Source organism: Barbus barbus (assembly GCF_936440315.1).
Source record: "Barbus barbus genome assembly, chromosome: 12".
Lineage (NCBI taxonomy): Eukaryota > Metazoa > Chordata > Actinopteri > Cypriniformes > Cyprinidae > Barbus > Barbus barbus.
In genome coordinates this window covers 24,334,414-24,356,107 of record NC_136740.1, presented here as the reverse complement: position 1 = coordinate 24,356,107, position 21,694 = coordinate 24,334,414, and the positions used below count along the sequence as shown (strand labels likewise).

General features: G+C 39.2%; 2 protein-coding genes across 2 annotated transcripts in view; both read left to right on the top strand.

The window, feature by feature from the left end:
* The window catches only part of LOC306878386 (eukaryotic translation initiation factor 3 subunit E-A-like), a 60,062-nt gene extending 48,402 nt beyond the window's left edge, over positions 1–11,660 (top strand). Inside the window, exons 10-13 of the mRNA XM_079430714.1 lie at positions 2,335–2,444; positions 7,958–8,060; positions 9,355–9,489; positions 11,452–11,660. Coding sequence (XP_079286840.1) covers positions 2,335–2,444; positions 7,958–8,060; positions 9,355–9,489; positions 11,452–11,490 — 387 coding nt within the window. The 3' untranslated portion in view covers positions 11,491–11,660. The remainder of the gene's footprint in view (positions 1–2,334; positions 2,445–7,957; positions 8,061–9,354; positions 9,490–11,451) is intronic.
* Positions 11,661–14,086: 2,426 nt separating this feature from the next.
* The window catches only part of LOC306877834 (R-spondin-2-like), a 58,062-nt gene continuing 50,454 nt past the window's right edge, over positions 14,087–21,694 (top strand). The window contains exon 1 of the mRNA XM_079429819.1: positions 14,087–14,922. Coding sequence (XP_079285945.1) covers positions 14,820–14,922 — 103 coding nt within the window. The 5' untranslated portion in view covers positions 14,087–14,819. The remainder of the gene's footprint in view (positions 14,923–21,694) is intronic.

Sequence of the window (21,694 nt, the reverse complement as noted above, 5' to 3'; positions counted from 1 at the left end):
TATGAAACTTTCACTTTTTGAAATGTTACAATAAAAAAAGAACATTCACGATATTCCAATTTTTTGAGATGCACTTGTATATCCTTTGATGAATAGAAAGTTCAGAATAACCGTTTAGTTTAATACGTTTATTTGAAATGGAAATATTTTGTGACGTTATAAGTCTTTACTGTCACTTTTAATCGATTTAATCCTGAATAAAAGTGTTTTTTGAAAATTCATACTGACCCCAAACTAGATGTCTAAAACAATCTAAAATTACCCAAAAACAGTACCGTTGTTTACAAGCAATTCTTTAGCATATCATCAGCACCCATGGCTCCAGAGGTTCTGCAAGGCCTGTGATTCAATCCAACTGGACACTGTCCTGGACCTGTAGAGACTGACTGCATAAGTGTTCTGGGATTTTCTTCAAGCTGTAGATCATTATATTGCTTGCTTTACATCGTGATTACCTTATCATGCTTATCCAGCCAGCTTTTGTAATTTTTCCTTCTCACTTGATCCATCTCAGCGGAGAGGGGCCATTTGCACAATGGTTTGGGCTCATAATGTCTATGCTATGCATAAAACATAGACACAACCTTATATAGTCCTGTTTTCAATCTTTTTGAAGACTGAAAGAAAAAAATCAAAAAGCTGCACTTTAAGATTCCAGTGAGCTGAAATTCATGGGGGTTTTTTGTGCTACTTTGAAAATGTCTTAGCCTTGTTCTCTTCCCCTCTTACAGAAAAACCTAGACAGTAATTATAGCAGTTAAGCAAACTGTTATCAGCTTAAGATAAGACATTGTCAATGATGAAATGTGTGTTGGCTGATAGGGCCATGGCCATGTAGTTGGGATTTCCTCAAGCAGAACCACGGAGATAGTAGCTCTCAAAGCATAAGCAACAAAGCGGGGGCTGTGAGTGAGCGCAGACGCGCACACAAAGTTGCGGGATGGGGGACTGTATGTGAACCGTGCAGGGACAGCGGGGGCTCGCACATGTCTTCAGCCGTGTGGAATGCACTGACTGTTTGCATTTTGACTGCAAGGTAAAGCACACCAGGTCTCTGCAGGATGTGGAGGTTATTATGCGGTGATCAGAACTCGGCTGAGCTTCTGAGATTGATAGACAGTAGTTGAGACGTTTGAAAGCAGTGGCACTGTAAATTGGTTCCACCGCACAGCCTGGTGGACCCTGCAGCAGCGGGCAAGACAAACGGTGATAAGTCACAGCCATTGTGGTGAATTTGGTGGCTGGCTCTGTTCCTGCCCGGTTTCATGTAGGGCTGTGGAATTCCAAGATCTGCTGTTAGTTTAGAGTGCTGAGAATGACCCCCGTTTTTTTTTTTTTGTGCTTCCAGATACTGGTTTTCTCCTGTGAGGATGGCATTAAACACCGTTGTATATGTTAGCTATAGGCCTCTCCTGCATTCATTTCCATAATTTGCCGTAATTCTATTTTAATTTGCTGTGCTTTTGGCTTTTTTCCCAAACCAGGTGCTATTACAGAGACCTCAGGATGAAGTGGAACTGTTTTTATTTCAGTTCTGAGTTTATATAAACTTCCTGTTCTGCTCATTGTCCAGTTTAGCCACAGTTTTCTGTGTTCCAGCAAAGGTTGTGAACGAATGCTGCTCATAAAACATGTGACAATGAGTGCATTTACATATGTTTACGATGAAGCGAACACAAGAACATTTACATTAAAAAAATTCAGTTTTGATTTTTCTCAACGTTTTTACATCAGAATATAGTCAGACGTTTTCTTTAATATTTTACAAATAAGATTTATATTTGTTATTTAAATTTGTCACAATATAAAACATGCACTACCTTTTTAAATATTCATTTATTCAGCAAGGATGTATTAAACTGATCAAAGGTAACAGTAAAGACATTTACATTGTTACAAAAAAATACAAATAATTGCTGTTTAATAACTTTGTTCATCACAGAATCCTGAAAAAAGTTTCACAGATTAACAGCTGTAGAAAATACAGCTTTATGATCACATGAATTAAATGTTTGAAAATATTTAAAAATAGAAAACATTTTTTTAAATTGGTAATATTTCAGTTACTTTTACTTTTATTTTTAATAAAATAGATGCAGTCTTGCTGAGAATAAGAGACTCATTTAAAAATATTGCAATGTCTTACAGGCACCACAACTTTTGAAATGTATTTTATGAAGTAAAAAGGATAATATTTTAGGGGGTCATATTTGGGGGTTTGAAAATTTGAAAAAAAAAAACGTAAATCGTAAATTTTTATAGCTTCCATGTTTTAGCATAATCTACATAGGATTGAATGCATTGTCTAATGTCAATGTTTATATCTTTTTAAAGGTGCTGGTGAATGATTTTTTCCTTGTGGCCTGCCTCGAGGACTTCATTGAAAATGCCCGCTTGTTCATCTTCGAGACCTTCTGCCGAATTCACCAGTGCATCAGTATAAGGTAAGCACTCAGATTTAGATGCAGTACAAAATAACTTTGCTGGATCATGTAACAAAACATTTAAATACCATTTAAAGTCAACAAATTGATGAGAAATTGTTGTCAGGAATGATCAAAAAGGAAAAAAAAAAAGGTAGCAGGTCTGAAAATGTGTCCACAATGTGGGAGCGCTTCCTGTTTCCTCTCTTCCTTTCCCACTCCACTCTCTGATAAGTTTTTATTACCCAGTGTGCTGGAGGAAGCATGTCCAGAGACCGGCTGCCAGCACCTCAATCTCACACATGGAGACATGCATTCAGAACCAGACATCCCAGGCACATCCACCCATCTGTTTTGAAGCATGTCTAAAGGGTCTACATATTGGCCCTCTGGAGGATCTTAATGGCTGTGCCCCGTCTGTGGATAATACAGCAGATTTTCATCTTTCAAGCACCACTTACTCTATTGTCTGTTGTGTTGTCACATCCTTGTTAGGACTATTACATAATGGCACGCTAATTCACTTATAGCACAACCGAAGAGTAATATTGCTGCAATTAAACAAATTGGAGAGACTAGTTAAGGTACATTAACAGTGATTCACATTGACCATTGATCCACATGGTTCAGTTACCACTGACACGATGCATCTTCTGAACTCCTCATAGACTCTCGGGTCTGTGTCCGGCTGAATGCGGCAGGTGTTTTATTACCACTTTACTCCGGTTGCGCTTTTTTATTGCCCCTTTTACGGCATTTATACAGCATCGTATGCTTCCAGAGAAGACACGCAACGGTTTCAGTCCCCAAGATTTTCCATTGGTGGAAAAGAAGTGGTCTGTATGGAAAGGGAGGTTTGGGCGGGTGTCACCGGTTTCCCTCTGCCTGGTTCCTATTAGCCTTCCAGTGACGGAGTGCAGAGCAGAGAGGCTGCGTTGCCCTCCTGCCTGTTTAATGAGCTTTCATAACTAGTAGTCTTTGAGCATCTGTCCTGCATTCTTTTTCCCGCTGTCGCCTTTGCGCGCCAAGCAGAAAACACTTGACGGCAAACTGGAGATCTGCTAACAAGTTGCATCCACCTCGGGGGATTTATGACATCCTGTAAATCCCGAAGGGGACCATGTTCACGAATGCACACGCTCAACCGACACAATATCATATACCATGTTTGATGAAAGCCCTGTGGATTTTTATTATTTTTTTATTTAAATTTTTTTGCAGTTTCTCCAGCAGTGCACATGCATAGCCATTCGGAATCTGTTATTTCTCTTCTAACCGCACACCCGGCGATCAAAACCAGCCATCCCCAGGTTCTCACACTATTTCCATGCTTCATTGTACAGCCTAATTGCTCGCTCGCATTTTCTGAGCTGTATAAAACCGAGAACGGCTGGAGTCAAGGTTGAAACATGGAATGTGATCAGGCTCTGTCCAAATCTCCAGTTGCAGATAGTCTGGAATTGATTTGGAGTCCTGGCTCTTTTTTGGCAGTCTCGTTGCAATTGAATCCATTTTCTTGTCAAAGGCGACAAAGGTAATACTGAACTAGGAAACTGAGTTGTGATGGCTGTTTATCTGTTAGTAGCTCCGTGCAGTCGCCTGAAAGGCTGCGTTTTGTCCGTTTAGGGGATTGGAAAACATCCATTTTGGTTTATTAGTGCATGTTCTGGTACAGTACGCAGTCCTCTGCAGCTTATTGTGAACTCAAATGTAATGTATGCCAGTTTTGTATTACTTTTATGTTTACAGTTGTTGGACTGAGTTGGCAGGATTTTTATTTCTGTTTTTGCCCTCAGCATTCACCAAAAAAGACCACAACTAAAAATGTCTTTATTTATATAAAAATGAAAAGGCTCTGTTTGAAATCTGGTTTTATGACTTGCACTTTTGATGGCCTGTGCATTTTTGTGTCTTGTTCTCAAAGACTTAAATTCCCAATTTTGCATTCATTGGCCCTGATTTGAGTAGTCTGTGAGTGCTTAATGAGAATTTTAGTTTTAGTTGAATGGTGTTTCCAATCTTGTCATCTGTAAATCATTGTGGTCTCTTACAGTCTACAGTAACTAATTTTGCTGTTGATTTGCAGGGCCACTGATATATAGGAGGCATTGTTCTATTTCATCTGCATGTTTGTTTGTTTGTTTACACAGTACAGTAATACAATCTTTCATAGCCGTGTTTAAACACAATAAATATAAGCAAAGCAACAGATTATTCAATGCATTTTACGTTTTCATTTACTTCTAGATTTGTATATTAAGTTGCTCAAGTGGCAAAACATCTACCCCCGATTTCACAGACAAGGCTTAAGCCTAGTCCGAAACTAAAATGTAATTCTGAGCTGTTTCAACTGAAAAAAAAACTTGCACTGACTGATCATAAAATATATCCGTGCCTTTTTGTCTCAAGATGCACACCAGTAATTTGTTTTTCTAAGCATGTTTATAAAAATTACTTGAATGTCCTAATTGAACTATGGCCTAATCCTGGCTTAGTCTAAACCCTGTCTGTGAAACCGGGCCTTAAACTACTTGCGTTATCACAAACTTACCATTGACAGAAACAGTCAGCTCTACTGCCTTTCCTTTTGCATTTAAATCTTTATTACAAGCAATCCTGCACTTCATAAAGAACTTTGTTTTGCTACCGCCACGAGTACCATTTATTATTGCTTTATCTAAAAGTGCTCTTTCCCTTTAAACCTAGCCAAAAAGCCTTATATGCATTAATGGTGTTATTACTACATTTGCGTGTCAATCCATGTTCATATTTACTGCAAACAATGAGCTGTTACTTTAATTCAGCGCGTGGAAACTATCTCTGCACTGCTGCAGACGCACCGCTCCTGGACCGCAGCCGTGTGCAGTGTGAACGCTTTAATCCGTTATGATGAACATGGAAAAAATACGCACCGCATACACACTGCAAACGGATGTGAACCTGGCGTTGTGTGTGCACGTGCGAGTGTGCATGAGCGAGCGCTGAATGGTTTAAACGCTGGCAAGAATAAAAAAGAAATACAATTTCTAAACTATAGTGACGACACGATCCTGCCTCGATTGTGCAAGTGACAGTTCCTGTCAACTGTTCAGCTTGCTTATAGTGCAGACGCAATTTGATTGGAAGCCGTTTGCGCATATTGAGAGAGAAAGAGGGTGTGCGGTGATTCACTCACGCTTTTTATGAAATTACGTCTCGCATAATGTTTTCAAATTACTTTATAAGTTATTTAATGAAGAAATATGAATTGTACCTCACCTACAGCATTATAATTATTTCACCCGCGCCGGACAAAGACGGTGCTCTGCATGTCCTGCCAAATCTCTCATAGCATGCGCGTCATCAGCTAGAGATTGGATTTTTGAGATCAGCCTTTTTAGAGACCACCGATCAAACATCCCCAAGCGATTATTAGCCGATAGTGATGGGTAGCAGATCAATCGGAGCACCCCTAATAATAATACATTAATTCAGTTTACATCCCTGTCAAAAACCCTGCATTTCTATAAGAAAAGCAAGCATGTGTCATTGAAACTACCAACATTATCTTCTGAGTGAAGAGAAGAGGATGTTTTAATGGGATAAGGGGAATCAGTTCAACCCCAAGCTATGAAGCAGGGGTCACTTCCAAAGATGTGAATCCCTTCGTGCCTTCATATGGAAATGTTTAACAATGCATTTGTTTTGAGTTTACTATGTTCTAAACTTCTGTAGTGCAGGTCAGCACTGTATCAATTCTCAGCTGACCTTTGAACAGTCTACGGCTCCTGGAGTGAGACCGCTTGCCTCAGTCCCACCGACCTGGAATCGGAATTGGATAAATCAACTGCGAGGAAGCCGGTACATGCAAGGGGTCGAAGTGAAAATGATCCTTACCCTCCACCCCCCAACCCCAGAGGACCAGATTTAAGTCTGTGTAAAATGAGACTGCAGTGAGAGGAGTCAAGCAGCTTGGCTTAAACCCCCCTGTCAGGCACTTATGCTTGAGTGGCTCGTTCACCCAACCTCTTTCTTTTCCATAATTACTACTTTCAGCGTTTGTATATTTTTGGTTTTAGTTCAGACTTTCATTCATATTAGTGGCAAGCACATGCACATACTACCTTTTCCCCCTTTCTCATTTCAAAGCTGAATAAAATTAGATTAGTGTGTGTGTGGGCCATTTCATTGCGCCGAGGCTGTGGTTGACCTTGGTCTCTGGTTTAGCTTGTCCGGAGGGTCATCTCCCTTAAGAGGAAACTCGATCTTATTTGTTTTGAGTCGATCTTTGACTCTGGCTTGACTGACATGTCACCACTTAAATAATATTCGTTGCCGCTTGTCACTAGAGTAAACCGGCACCAAGTTTGTTTAAGCTGTTTATTTATCATGCGATTCTCTCCTAAAACCATTAATTTGGACTGATAATGAATTCTTTGGCATTTCCATTGATTTGTTTTGTGAAAGCTCACAAGTCTGCTTCGTTTCAGACATGGTCTGAACTTCTAGGTCTGCGAGCCTGTAATGGATGTACAGCTATCTAAACTTCCCAGTGTCTTAATTGGCTTTTCTGTTCCTTTCCGGGCTGTAATTGTTCATCAGTGTGCTGCATGCTTTGCGGAGTGCTTTGGGGCTGCCGAAGAGCTTGGATTTCATGTCCTTACTTTAACCCCTGGAGTTGACAGGCATTCCTTTTTCCCGTAGCGAGTGTCACTGCTTGATGTTGGACATGTGTTAACCATCACCAGCTTGGAACTCGTGATGTGACAACCGGCACATTCGTTGGCGGTTAGCTCTTAAATAATGAGCTTTATGACCAATCTAGCCTGTCACGCATCATTTTCTGAGGGTTTCACTGGGAGCAAAATGATATAAGCTGTCATCTCTGCCTGTCTCCAGACCCATGCTGTTGCCACGGTGGGTGATTGAGTTAACCTTTCACTGTGAAAGCATATTCATTGTTTGGAAACCTGGTGTGTAGAACAGAACGGGACAAGCCTGCACTTTTTGACTTGCACAAAATGAGCTTAGCCGAAAAGAAGGCTAGCTGCGGTAGTAGGATTGTGGATCAAAGAACACTAGAGCTCCTGCTTCCACCTTCCTCTCTCAGTGACACATCTGTGAAGGAGACACCTGGCTTCATTTATGGACAATTTCTTTAAAATGTCAGGAGGATGGTTAGTTGAAGTCATGCAAGTTCATGCAATGTCCTTTTGTTCTTGTCTGCAAAGTTTCGTCGCTACCTTGACCTCATACTCGCAAAAGCGCAATGATGTAATTGTACTCCGTTTTTATGGGTTTCTTAGTGCGATTAGAATCACGGACTTGATTACATAATGCAAGGCATTTGTCACTCTTGAACAGACGTCTAAATGCTGAGGTATGACAGTAAACCCATTATCATCCAGCACTTTCGATCAGCACTTTAAACCTGCGTGCACACACACACTCCACAAGCTTGTTATACACCTCACAATTTTCACGTAATGCCATCAGTGTATATAATGTTCTCTCTTTACCCAAGTTTTGTCCTAATGGACTGTGTTGCCTCGCAGTATGCTGGCCGATAAGCTGAATATGACTCCCGAGGAGGCAGAAAGATGGATTGTCAACCTCATTCGTAATGCCAGGCTGGACGCCAAAATCGACTCCAAACTGGTGAGAGTCTCTCATATTTTATTTCACTCTTGTTTATCTGCCTCCCTCCTCAGATAGCAAACGATTGATGGATGCTGCGTTAGTGTCCTTTAATTAGTCTGAAAATCAAATTCAGCCTCTTTTGTGCAGGGATTGTGTTCTGCTTTAAAACATAAAGGAGGGGCAATCAATTACGTCAGTTATTCTGCTCAGTGCTCGCTTACTCACCATATCCGTCCTCGAGGGTAAGTGGACTGTCATTACAGTCCTGAAGGAGGGTCATTCTCAGTATGGTGACAGATAGGTACCTTAGTTTTTAGTCATGACAATGATTAATATTTAAGACCTATAGAAACCATTCTATAACTGTTCTTTCTTTCTTTCTTTCTTTCTTTCTTTCTTTCTTTCTTTCTTTCTTTCTTTCTTTCTTTCTTTCTTTCTTTCTTTCTTTCTTTCTTTTTCTACTTGATTTTATTTAAAAAAGAAAGGAATAGTTCAGATAAAGAATAGGCTGTTCAGATTTGCTTATGATGATTTTTCTTCCACCAATGATTGTTTTAATTTAAATTAAAATAGTTTGTGTATTTATTAATTTTTAATGTTTTACAGTACTGTTCAAAAGATTGGAGTCAGTAAGATTTTTTTTTGTTTTTTTTAAAAGTCTCACCACCATGTATTTGACCAAAAACAATAAAATTTGTAATATTGTGATAACTTTAACTTTTCTATTTTAAATAACGTTTAAAATTTAATATATTCCTGTGATGAAAAACTGAATTTCCTTCAGAAGTCATTTTGATATGTTGATTTGGTGCTTAAGAAACATTTCTTATCAGTGTTGAAAAGTTTTGCTGCTTTTATTTTATTTTTTTTAAACGGTTATATATATAATTCTAATATTATTTTATTATATTACTTTTTTTCAGAATTCTTTGAAGAACGGAAAGTTCAAAAGGAAATTGTTTTTTTTTTTTTTTTAATGAATGTCTTTTGTTCTATTATAAATGTATTTGTCACTTTTGATTAATGTCTATGCAGAAAAATCAAAAAAACATTTGAACAGTAGTCTCATTATTTAATATTCGTGTGAAAGGAACATTTTTGCAACTGACCCAAGAACTTGGTCATAACACCCAAACCAAGTAACAGGACTTCTGATCTCAGAAATCACATGATATTCTACTGAAATGACCTAGAATTAGCTCCCGTGTGTTCATGAGGAGGTTGTGAAAATGAGTCTGTGGCAACAGAAAAGGATTGGTGTTCTCTTAAGTTTAGCTCTGACTCTCTTTTCCTCTCCTCTTTTCTTTGGCAGGGTCACGTGGTGATGGGCAACAATGCCATATCACCGTATCAGCAGGTGATCGAGAAAACCAAGAGCCTTTCGTTCCGAAGCCAAATGCTGGCCATGAACATCGAGAAGAAGCAGAACCACGCAAACAGGAATGAGGTCAAAGCAGCTGAGCATCTCTCCTTTTATCTGATCTCTTCTCGCTTTGTCTTGAGCCCTGTAGTTTACACACAAATGATTTATTCAGAAGAATGTCGAGCGGCAGTCATCCCAGAACTGTCTTTACACGGCGCAAACCAGTAAGAGCAAGTTTAACAGAGCGAGCGCTTTCATCATGCCATTTTTCTTCAAAGTCCTAATGACAAGGTAGCACAGCACAGCCATAAAGAAGAGGGTCTGAGTCCCATGACTCAGCTCTGCAGAGTAAATAATGCTTGCACACAATCACACACACGCTTCGTGGAGTTCCCTGCGTTTAGGAGTCACCACAGATGTTTTGCTTGGGGTCCAGTCGGTCTTCGTTTGATCTTGGCCTTGCGCACTGATTGGCCCACGACAAACGTGTCCTCGCTTCGTTTGAAATGGAGCGTTTCAAAATAACGGCCTTTAAATGTCTCAGTCCCTCAAAACACGTCATTTAACTGACTCACTCACACAAACATCACAATGGCAAAGGCCATAACACACAGTCCTGTATTTTGATGCGTTTGGCCAGACATAATTTAATTTAACATATTCTCAAGGAAAACCCAAAGGAAAGGTGCGACCGTGAACTCGAAATTCTTGTACTTTTTGTAGTAGATAGTTTCAAGAGATTGTGGGCCAAAACCAGGCAACAAGCATTATTCCAAAGTCTTTTTTTTAAATAAATATATAAACAAAAAAAGTAGCTAAATGGGACTACAGAGGTTGTCAGGGACAATAAATGTAATCATGCTGAACAGGAAAATCCATCTAACTAGTCTGCTTTTACAGCTTTGTTGCATTTATAATCACACTCTTGTAAACTAGTCTAACTCAAACTTTCAGGGAAAATGTCTTTTTTTTTTTAAAGACCAAAAGAGTTGTCAGAAGAAGCTGACATTAAATTCAAAGTTTAGTTTGTTTATAGCAAAATGCGATTTCTATTTAGGCTTCAGGTTGAGTTGTGTTAATTTGTGAAGATTATCATGATGGACCAAACATCTAAGGATTATAAACTTTTGTTGGTCATAGATCTTATTTTAAGCTATAATCCAAAGGCCAATGAAAAATCCTACTGGGGTTTTTGATGAGGAAGCCACGGTGATTATTTCCACCACTATTTGTCTCACTTTTTTTTGTTGTTGTCTTGCAATGATTAGATTAAATATTAGATGCTTAGATTAAATATAGAAACTCAGAAATTTAAATAGAGCGAGATATTAATGGAGAATTGCAAGATATAATCTTTAAATTCTGAGAAAGTGTCAGAATTGTGAGATGTTAACTCGCAATTACGAGGTTATAACCACAGTTCTGAGAAGAAAAGTCCAAACTGCATGATATAAACTTGCAATTGAAAAATTCTGAATTATCTTCTTTTTTTAATTAATTTTTTTATTCTGTGTCAGAAAAACAAAACGAACTAACTATTAATCTCGATTAATCGCATCCAAAATAAGTTTGTTTACATAATGTATATATTTTGAAAATATTTGCATGTATTTACATGTATATATTTATACTCATATCATTTATATTACATAGAAATATATTTAATATATAAACATTTTTCTGAAATATATACGTGTGTATTTATATATACATAATAAATATACACGGTAAACACACATGTAAACAAACTTTTATTTTGGATGCAATTAATCACGATTAATCATTTGACAGCACAAAAAAAAAACCCGCATGTGAGAGAGTCAGAATTGCAAGTGGAGAAAAGTTGCAATTACCTTTTTTTTTTTTTTTCATTTTTTCATTGCATGGTGGAAATGGGCTTTAATAGTGATGCTAACTTCCGGGTTGGCCTACAAATATACATCCATCACTGCAGCACTCTATAGCATGTTCATTCATCTATAACGAACTCACCTGCGTTTGTGTTGGGTAATAACATCTTTTGGCTCTCTCTTCCTCTCTATTCAGACTCCAAATTGGGCGGCTCAGGATTCTGGCTTTTATTAAGTGGATCTTTGCGGACTGTACACTTCCATCTAACCTTCCAGCATTCCCATACTGCGGGCGAACATCCTGTTCTCCCTCTCGTGTCCCTCAAAGGAGCGAGACAGAGGCCTTATTTTTACACTTGGGTTCAATGCGTCTGGTATTAAATAAAAAAAACCCTTACAAAACCATCTTCATCTCATGCTTGCATTTTATTCCTGGACATTACGAATGGTGGTTGAGGGTTAAGTGGTTGTGATCTTTTGTGTAATAGATGAAGTTTTAATGTGCTCTGAGTCACTGAGTGGGACGGGGGGTTTTGTGCCGCTGCACATGTATGCGCCGTAATGATGAATGAGTGTTTAGTCTGCTGCGTTTACGGCGCTGTTATGTAGCGGCCCACTCTGCTGCGGCAAAGAGGGCACGGAAAGGTGATTGTCCCGACTCTCGTTGTCATTTTCTATGTTGCTCATCCTCTTTGTTCGCAGACGGGCACGTCAGATGCGCTAGACAATCAGCATAATGCCTCCTCACCTTTCTCATCTCATCCCATCTTCTGCACGTGACACCTACAGTCTACAGCTCTATACGTTTTCCATTTCCATCCCTCGCTCTCAGACGCTGCAGGCTTTGGCCTCTCTATCAGCTGACATGTTTATGGGCCCTGTCTCTCTGGACGAGTGAAGAGGGGGCTTATAGCTGCCACAGCGCTCGGGCTCCCAGCCAGACATCTAAAACAACTGACGTCACCTTTACTTTCCCAGTGAGCGAGCGAGCGACCGGGTGGGGAGGAAGGAGGGGGGTAGGCTAAAGTGATTGGTTTACCGGTCCTGTGCCATGACACATTACGAAAATAAAACCCTCCTAGCCCTTAATTATCACGTTCACCTTAGGAGTGCTGTCTCAGATGTTGTTTTAGAAAGACATCCAGACCAACAGCAGACGTGTGGCTGAGAAGGTTGTCCACCACAACGTCTGTCACTTCACTTAAAGTAAATAAACAAACACCCAAACGAAAAGGTCAACGTAGGTTGTGGTTAAAAGGGCTACATAATCTTTCCCTTTTTCGCATTGTTCATTTCTTTTCTCTTGCATGAAAAGGTTAAGGCATTTGTTCAAAATCAGGCCACATAATTAAAATATACAACGTATGTTCCACAATGCATTTTTCTCTGGATTATTCCTTGAGTACTGTTTTCCAAATTGCAAATGTATTTATTTTTATTTTTTACAAGAGCAGGCCTATATTTAGAGCAGCTTTTCTGTAATACAAGAGATAATTTTCCAATGCATAAGCTTGGAGTTGTCAGGGAATCACTTCAGGTGCTTCAGTTTTATGTTTAGGTTATAGTATGCACTAAAATGTCTCTGCAGTAAATGGCTATAACTAAGCTTAGACCGTCAAGCAACCTGATACAACTCGAGTGTAATGAAGGCAGGTGAATAAAGATATCTTCAATAAGATTTATTTTAATGAGAAATGAAACTCTATTGTGTTTCACTGATGGAGACAAATAGCCGTCATATAATTAACATTGACTTTGGGAGAATTTCACTTTGATCTGAACATCAAAGAGCTCTTGAGGAGAGTGTCATCACTTAGAAATTATCTTTTTTTTTTTCTCTCTTTGAGGAGGGTAATGGTCAGTCCGTGTAGACTATCAAACGTGTTTTTTAAGGACACATGCACTTTTCTGTGGTGTATTTGAAGTGCTGTTGAGTAACACCTGTTTGTTATAAATCAGTGTATCTGTACCTGAATCAGGTGCTGCACACTGACCTCACCTGAAAGAATTTGAGCCAAAAATAACATAAGGGTGGAATAAGACATTTAAGATGAGGTCAAAAAATTGATGTATAAATAAAAGATTAAGTGCCACACCTAGTGGTCAATCTGGGTAAAACATTTTTTGGATTTCAAGAAATTTGTCTATTTTGGCATAGAAGCTTCTAAAGGAAATTGCCTCAGCAATCATTATTTTAGCAATTTAAATGGTTTTAAAACTTAAAATAGTATTAACGTCTTAAAAGAAAGCTGTTATGTTGGACCTGAAAAGCGATATTAAGTTGTATGAATGCTGATATATAAAAAATAAATAGCAGTCTTTTAGATTTTTTTATAGAATTTAGATTCCAAATAACCATAAACTGAAACTATTTATTATAGCCCCAGATATCTTAAGAAAACCCTTATTTTTGCCTCATGAATGTATTAATTATGGAGTTTTCTGAATTCATTTATCTGATTGTATCCCTGTTTAAAAGAATTAAAATTAGGGTATCCTGCCCGGGAAAGCTGATGTCCAGCTGGTTTGAGTCACAAAGCTTGTCTTCTAGTCCCTACTAAAACCAGCAAAAGCATGTTTAAATTGTAGTACATTTTTCCCAACAGTATGAAGCGAGTGAAGTGGAGATTGCAGTTCAGGTACTTTTATATACAGTATTTTAAGTTGTTTTTAATATTTAAGCCAATGCAGGACCCTGGGTCTCGTATGTATAGTGTATAGAGACAGCGGGAGAAATTCCATTTGTCATCTTCTAAAACTTAAACAAGGAGGGGGGCAAACAGCCCTCTCTCTGGCCGAGGGGCTTCTGAAAGTGCTCCGAAAAGCCCCACAAGATCTTGGAGTCTCCACGTGACAGCAGCGCCTATATAGCATCAGCACCAGTCGAGTGATACTCCATCACCAGCCGAGCACTGCAGCATATGCCACAGTTACACACACATCCTCTTGCACCTCAAGGGTTTATTCTAGAGCTTTTGCAGACTATTGCATCCATGTGTTTTCTCACTCTGTCTAGGGGACGAAGGGACTAAACTTTTCCTGCGAGAGGGATGCTGGATGTGCCAAGTCCACTTTGGCAGTCGGAAGGAACTTGATGTATAGGCAAAGTTTCTCTTTTTTGGACCGGACCCGCGCAGGTATATTTCTTTCGCTCCTCGCATCTGCTTTTGAGGGCATCCACCGCGTCCCGTGCGCTTTTGGAGATTCGCTAATTCAAGTTCTTTTGAATGAAATAGTTCGCTCGCAAACGTTGATCCATCAAGGTGTATTTGTTACTCAAAGAACCTCAAGTTAAAAGCGTTCTCTCTCTCTCCACAGACAATAACGAGACACTTTTTAGAGTATAAAAAGCGCGTTTCGCTCTCTAAAATGACATTAACCGGTGGTGAAAGATGGTGTTTTCTCTACTCTAATGTGTGACACAACTGAGTCCGGACTCCTCAACTCCCCGCTCCTCTGTGGAAAAATATACATATTGAAACCTCATATACGGACCTTGCAGGCTCGCGGCGAGTACCTTTGACGCTTTCTACCGTGAGTCGGAACAATCATACAGCCGCCCAGATGCAGTTTCGTCTGTTCTCATTTGCGCTGATCGTGTTGAACTGTGTGGACTACAGCCACTGTCAGACGCAGCAGTCTCACCGCTGGAGAAGAAACAAAAGAGGTGAGGGAACCGTGCATGTGGCTTTGATAGGTGCTTTATTAATTGTCTAATTAGTCATTAAGCTGACGCTTCTATACAGAGAGACTTACGGTCCGCGTGTGACAGGGACTGTCCCATCTGGTGTTACGCTGCTAAACATTACCATGGTAACCGTACGCTTTCAGAATCATTTTTTGATAGAATGAGTGGCAAGCTTCACTGTGTTACAACAGTAAGAATTGCTAGTTGTAACTCTAATACTCTGGCGAAAACCGTCTTTACCGTAGTATTTTTTGTAGGATGAGGTTCACTGTCTTGCTCAAGAGTTCAGTGATGTTCCTCGGGGCACCGCAACTTCTCGAAGTTTTAGACTTCCACAAGTATGTTGTCAAAATGTTAAAAATGAAATGTTTTTAAGAATACACAGTTGTTTTATTTATTTTTGACATGCATAAGTGAACCCAAGAGTGCGCTTTTACCCTACACCTGAACATTTTTAGGAAGTTTACCTAAATTGAAAATATCGGGGTTTGTTGTACTACCTTCAAAAAGTGAATTTTGCATTAGAATTGTGTTTCAGCATCAGTTCCCGTCAGAGATGCGAGTTATGGTACCATCATCCGTGAAGAGTTTTTATTTTAAAGGTCTCGACTCTTTAACTTGCATCTGGTTTAACTACGTTACGCTTTTAATTTGTTATAAATAACGACGCCTTGAACGATTCCCCAACTGAGATGGATATAAAAGGCTTTAAAAACACACAAGTAGCCTATAGCTATATTAAGTAGCCTACATGACAAAAATGTGGATAGCCGTTTAAAAAAATTCTGTCACTTTCCAGTCACATAGTTTTACATAGTAGGTGTAATAGGCTAATTATTTCAACATTTCAGTAAACTGAAAAGTTTGACAAATTACGCTAATTACAGAAGTCCCGTTGGTCTACAGTTGTAACCATAGCAACAGTACGCCGCACTATTGCGTACTAAGTGTATCATTTTATCATAGATATACACATTTATCACTTTTTAGTTTTTTTCCCCTCTCTTTAGAAGTTCTTAAGACACTAGACGTTTAAATAAGTATGATAAAGATGCCGGAAAATTACTGAAAATTACATTCTTGTAAAAAGTCGACACTCGAAAACCCCAAAAATTCATTGAATAATTCACACACTTTACTAAAGCCTTGATTTTATAATGTCATGTCTCATTATGATTCGGATAGGTTGGTGAGTCCACATGTCTTGCTTTGAAGAACATCAATGTACTTTATGAATAATCTTAAAGAACCTGGAAAATTCATTCTCAAGTAGGCTACTAACTGTTGATCAGATGATCCTCACGGTGAGGCGCTGTCTGGTGGCCATTTGATGAATAGAGCTTTCCTTTTGCCTTTTCAAATGCACTGACCCTCCTTTTGCCCTAAGCCGCTTTTAATTGATCTCTCAGACACATTGATTAAGCTTTGAACAACTGGTGCAAGCATAACAATCCACTCTTAAGAGCCGCAGGGATTTAACCCATCAGGAAATATGAGGGTTGCCTTGCTTAGCCAATGCATATGGACACAGGGGGGCTGAAAGTCAAACTTTTCAAACTTCTCCATCCCTCCCCAAAGCCTCAAACCCTCGAACGTCAGTCATTCACTGCATGTGACAGAACAACCGCCTCCCAGTTGAATTTGAGCCCAAATAAAGACACTTGCTGACACCACGGCTGATATGCGCTCTTAAATCCGCAGAGATGTAAATTGGGAGGCATTCATACATTTAATCACATGCATGGCATGCCAAGGGAAACCTCTGCTCCCATCTGCAAATAATCAGCCAGACACTGTAGGGAACTGGCATACACGAGTTTTCAGCCCCACTGTTTTTCTACAAGATTTATGATTTCAGATACTACGTAATATAATTTTCTTAATAGGATCAAACTTGTTGGCAGAGGCAGAATAGTTAAGCATTTTCAGGGGGATTGGGGAAGTTTAATGGGGAAAATGGTAAAAGTGCATCTGGAGGTGAGCGGGATCCTGTGTAGTGTATGTGTAAATGGTGACGCGTTTGTGAAACATGCCTTGGAGGTGCAGTGAACTCGAACTTTGAGTTTGAACCTGCGGACAGAAATGTGTGTGTTTGTGTGCGTGTACGGGGTTGCTGCAGAGAGTGACATTTTGAAATGCCGCCAAGCGTTAGATTAGTTTCATTTCTATATTTATCATACTTACTGAGGGCTGTATCGCTGTTCAATTGAGTCTAAAATGCTGAAAGGGTTTTCTTGCCCTCAGTGTACTTGAGACAGCTTTATGTACAGTCTTTTTGGCATGCTTGTGTGCAATCTACAATCCCACATCACCCTAGCGACACGGTCAATCCTCTTGAACTGTTTTACAAGACTTTGTCTTAACCGCCTCACAACTGTATTTATTCTCATCAGATACACAGGACTTTTTCTTTTGTTTTTATTCATTATTGCTTACATTTCAGCTGTTTGCATTCACACAGGCTTCCTCGGATTAATATAACAATGCCAAAAGCAAGAAACATTAAATTTGCACCTCTGTACCCCCCCATTCAGTGCTTTACGGATGCCAGTGGGTTTGCTATGATATCATTGCTTGGCCCAGGGGTAATACTTTTCATTTTTATTCTCTGGCTAATGATGCCACCTGCTGACTACATAAAAACTGTGGGCTCACGTATAACTAGCGCAGATCAGAGAACAAATTCACACGCATGACCTGCTGGTTTGAAAGCCAGAAGGGGTGTTTATGCTTTAGCCTTAGAGCTACTGCTCTGAAACGTCAAAAACAACTTTTTGGTATGTATAGGAACATAAGTTGGTCCTTTCTCAGTGAGCAAGCCATTTACTTGCACTTTAATTGAAACTCTGCATTACGGGAGGTTAAGAAGCGGCTTGCTCTGATGAACGGTCCGATTAAGCTCATGGTAATGGAACTAATAGAAGTCTGTTTCCAGAGAAACACAATCACGGTAATCCATGGGAAAGTGGAGGAGAGGAAAGGCTTAGCTCATCACTGAGCTCCTCAGCTTCACTCTCAAGAGATTAGGGGGAAAGCACCTGTATTTTAACACTATCGAACAGTAATATCTTAATCTGTTGGCAGCACACTGCGATCTGTCCCATTATGCCTCATAGGTTGTTTTGCATATAAATATTTAATAAAGTTTGAAATGCAAGATTATCAGTTTATATGGTTCACAACGGAATAAATCCAAACATGTTTCTTTTCTTTCTGAAAAAATATTTTAAACAATCTTAATTTTTTTTCTTTATTCTTTTTTTTTTTTTCGTGCAATGAAAGTCAATGTTGTTTGCATACAGGTTTGGAACAATGTAAGGGTGAGTAAATGATGAGTATGAAAGATTGTTTCCACCCTGGCATAAAAAAGTAGTAGACTTTATAGTTCGCTGTTCTGATTTTGAGTTTGTATTTTACAGTTTTTAGTAAAAAGCAATAATTGTGAGATAGAAACTCAGAATTGCAAGGAGAAAAGTCAGAAGTCTTAGATTCTAAGTTAGCATCTCACAGATCTGACCTTTTCTTCAGAATTGCGAGATGCTTAGAACATGTGGAATAAAATGTCGCAATTACCTTTTTTTTTTTTTTTTTATGGATGACAGCATTGTCATTTTTGGGTAAACTATCTTGCTGCATGCCAAAAAAACTGGCCTGAGTTTGAAACTACAAGAGCAGAGTGTAGGCTATAAAAGACCTCTTTGTTTTACAGTGATCAGGTCATTAAAATTTGTTCAGGAAGACATAAAAAAAGAGTTATGACAAAAAGAACTGTTTAGAGCTATGTTTTGTACAAGTTTACCCAAGGTCCCAGGTTTATGGGTGTAAGTGTTAATGTTGGCTCTTGCTATGTTCATGCCACTTAATGTTCTGATGAAGTGCGTGACAGGAGGGTTCACTCCAGAGTGACTCCAGAGTCTCTTTATTGAAGAAAAAAATAACATTGTGCCACTCTTCTTTTGGAAAATGTGACACGTCATTTCATTCTAATCCTTAATTTAAGTAATGTTCTATTGAATTGATGTTCATTTAGTTTTGTCAGGTACATCCAGCTCTTTTACCCAGCCATTCATTCTCCTGGCCAGGAGTGACTTTTTTATTCCAGCAGGTTAGACGGAGTTGGTTGTGCTCACAGTGTCCCTCTCCTGTCGCACCGCAGCCTGCCGTCTATCTGTGGCATGATCGCTTTGGTGAATCTCTGGGAACTGAGTGTGCGTGAGAGAGAACATCATTAGACAAAGAGTTTATACTGAGGGAGGGATGGATGGCATATTTGAGGAGATCAGTTAGAGATGGTTGGAGCACCATCACCTGAGACGGATTAAATCTTTTGGTGTTCTGAGGGAACAAGTATATGATGAGACTCTGTTACTTACTTTCACCATTCAGCAATCCTGTATACTCTTAAAAATAAAATAAAAATATTGCCATTGATGATTCCATGAAGAGCTTTTAACATCCATTGAACCTTTTCATTGCATTTAAGGTTGTTTTTTAACTGGAAATAGACTAATACAATTACAATTAATTAAGAAAATTGTTCTTTTAAGATCTATTCACTGAAAGGTTCTTTGGGGAATCAAAATGGTTCATCATTGCTAAAACCCATTTTGGAATCTTTATATTTGAGTGTATCTGCACAATGTGGTGCTTGTTTAGATACAAGTGGGGCCACTGTTTTTTCATTGGAATTTGTAAGTCTGATTGCATAGAAAAGTAATAAAAGACGCATCCTCTTTACTATTAACTCAATTAACTAATATCATTAATTTAAACGGGCGTCTTGTGTCCAAATGCTTTCCTCGTCACCAGGGTACTGCCTCATGTTCCAAGCAGAGAACTGATGAGCGTTGAATGTGTGCAGCTGAGAACGGTTTTGTAACACTTTCCACGCCTTCATTCGTCATGTCGCAACAGAGAAATACCCATTGTGCGTTCATAGATTTTTTTTTTATTGTAACGTACACATGGGGATCCTCACCACTGGCCTCAGTCGTTGTCATCAGAAGATCCCATATGTTGGCAAAGCTAAATGCCAAACAGATGGTTTCCTCTCAGGCTACAATTTACCACACTGTAAAAGTTCATTTTCGGAAATGTGAAATAAAATAGACTTATTATATAAATCATATTATTTCCCGATGGTGATTGAAAACCGTGGTGCCACAGACAAAAGGTCCAGTGTGCCTTTTAAATTCCAGGGAGATATTTTTTTATATGTTCACCTCTGTTATTTCCTCAACAGCCAGCCCCCTGAAGTAATTTTACTTTAATGTATTTCTTATAAGGCTACTAAATATGGTAAGCCTGTTGAGTTTGATTCTCTTGAGGTTATTGAGCAGTAAAACTGTTGAATACTGGACTTGTTTCCAAGATGTGAACATGAACACAAGTTGTTTTAACATTAAACAAATGGTTTAAAATAGTAACTTGAGTCATGCAATGACACAACTAAGTGGTATATGTTTGTTGAATAATACAAATTCATAAAACTGTTCACACTGAATGCATTTTCTAATTTCATCTGAGATATTTTTAATTGTTAATTGATATTTGGTCTTTCCATTGTCTCGATTTGTCTGCAACAGAGCATTCTGTTCTGTTTCACCCTGTCTTTTTGGTTTTGAATGCAAGAACGCGTAATGTACATTTTCACATCTGTACCATGCGTGTTATTCAAAAGCATTGCTTTTTACATCAAGTACTGGTTTTACTTGGTATCATCTGGACATTTGATGAAGTGAGACAAACATTGTGCATGTCACGGACATAGTTTTTGCCTGTTCTGTGACAGATATTCGCTCCAAAACCTAGTGAGCTTCCTCCATAGCCAGCATTTTAAAACATCAAAAGTGCATTTCCAACATGCCTTTTCTGAAAATTTTTCAGCTCGATTATGCTTGAAATTTTTTGCCTATTTTACAAGACTGCATTACTTTTGTCCTTCATGTAGAAGCCAACTGTAGAATGGATTGCAACAAGAAAATTGATAAACATACCTGTATGCACATTAATCCATTGTGTTGCATTGAAATTGAGTCAAATGTAGAGGTTTTTGACTAATTCTTTCCAAATCACTGAACTATGTTTTAGTTAGAATGCTGTTTTAGAATGTAGCTGCCTATGTAGATAAGTAGGCAGCAAAGAAGTTCACTACATTTTGAAACAGAGTGTGAATGTAGAGAAACCAAGCTGGTCTTTTGCACCATGCACTTCCATATGAATCACCCACCCCTCCCGTCCTGATCCAGCTATATTAGAAAGGACGGCAGAGCACAGACAGGGTAATGGAGTGTCAGTTGAGTGTGCTGGACATTTTGAAGAATTTAATTGGTGGTTCAAAGTGCTTTGGAAGGGTTGGAGAAATCGAACTGCCTTGAGTAGGCTCTCTGTGTTCCCAGGCCTTGCCAGGTTCTCTTCTGTATCGCATTTATGTTTGTCCTTCGCGAGAATGTCGGTCCGTGTGTGTGCAGGCCTCCTACCTAGTCCGAATCGATCGCCGAGGCCTTGTTGTAACGTGAGCTCTAGAGGCTTCCTCAGACAGAAACACACATACATATGCAGGCGTGTGAGGTCTGTCTCCAGCTCTGATGGATATTTAAATCCACGCCTACACAAATCGCTGGAACAACAACAAGGGGCAGCAATGGGCTGCCGTTTCCCCCTCCCCGTCCCACTAACACCCGACAGATGGACAGGCCTCTTCTGTTCCCCTGCGCTTGATAGGACCTCTAATTACGCATCCACACCACAT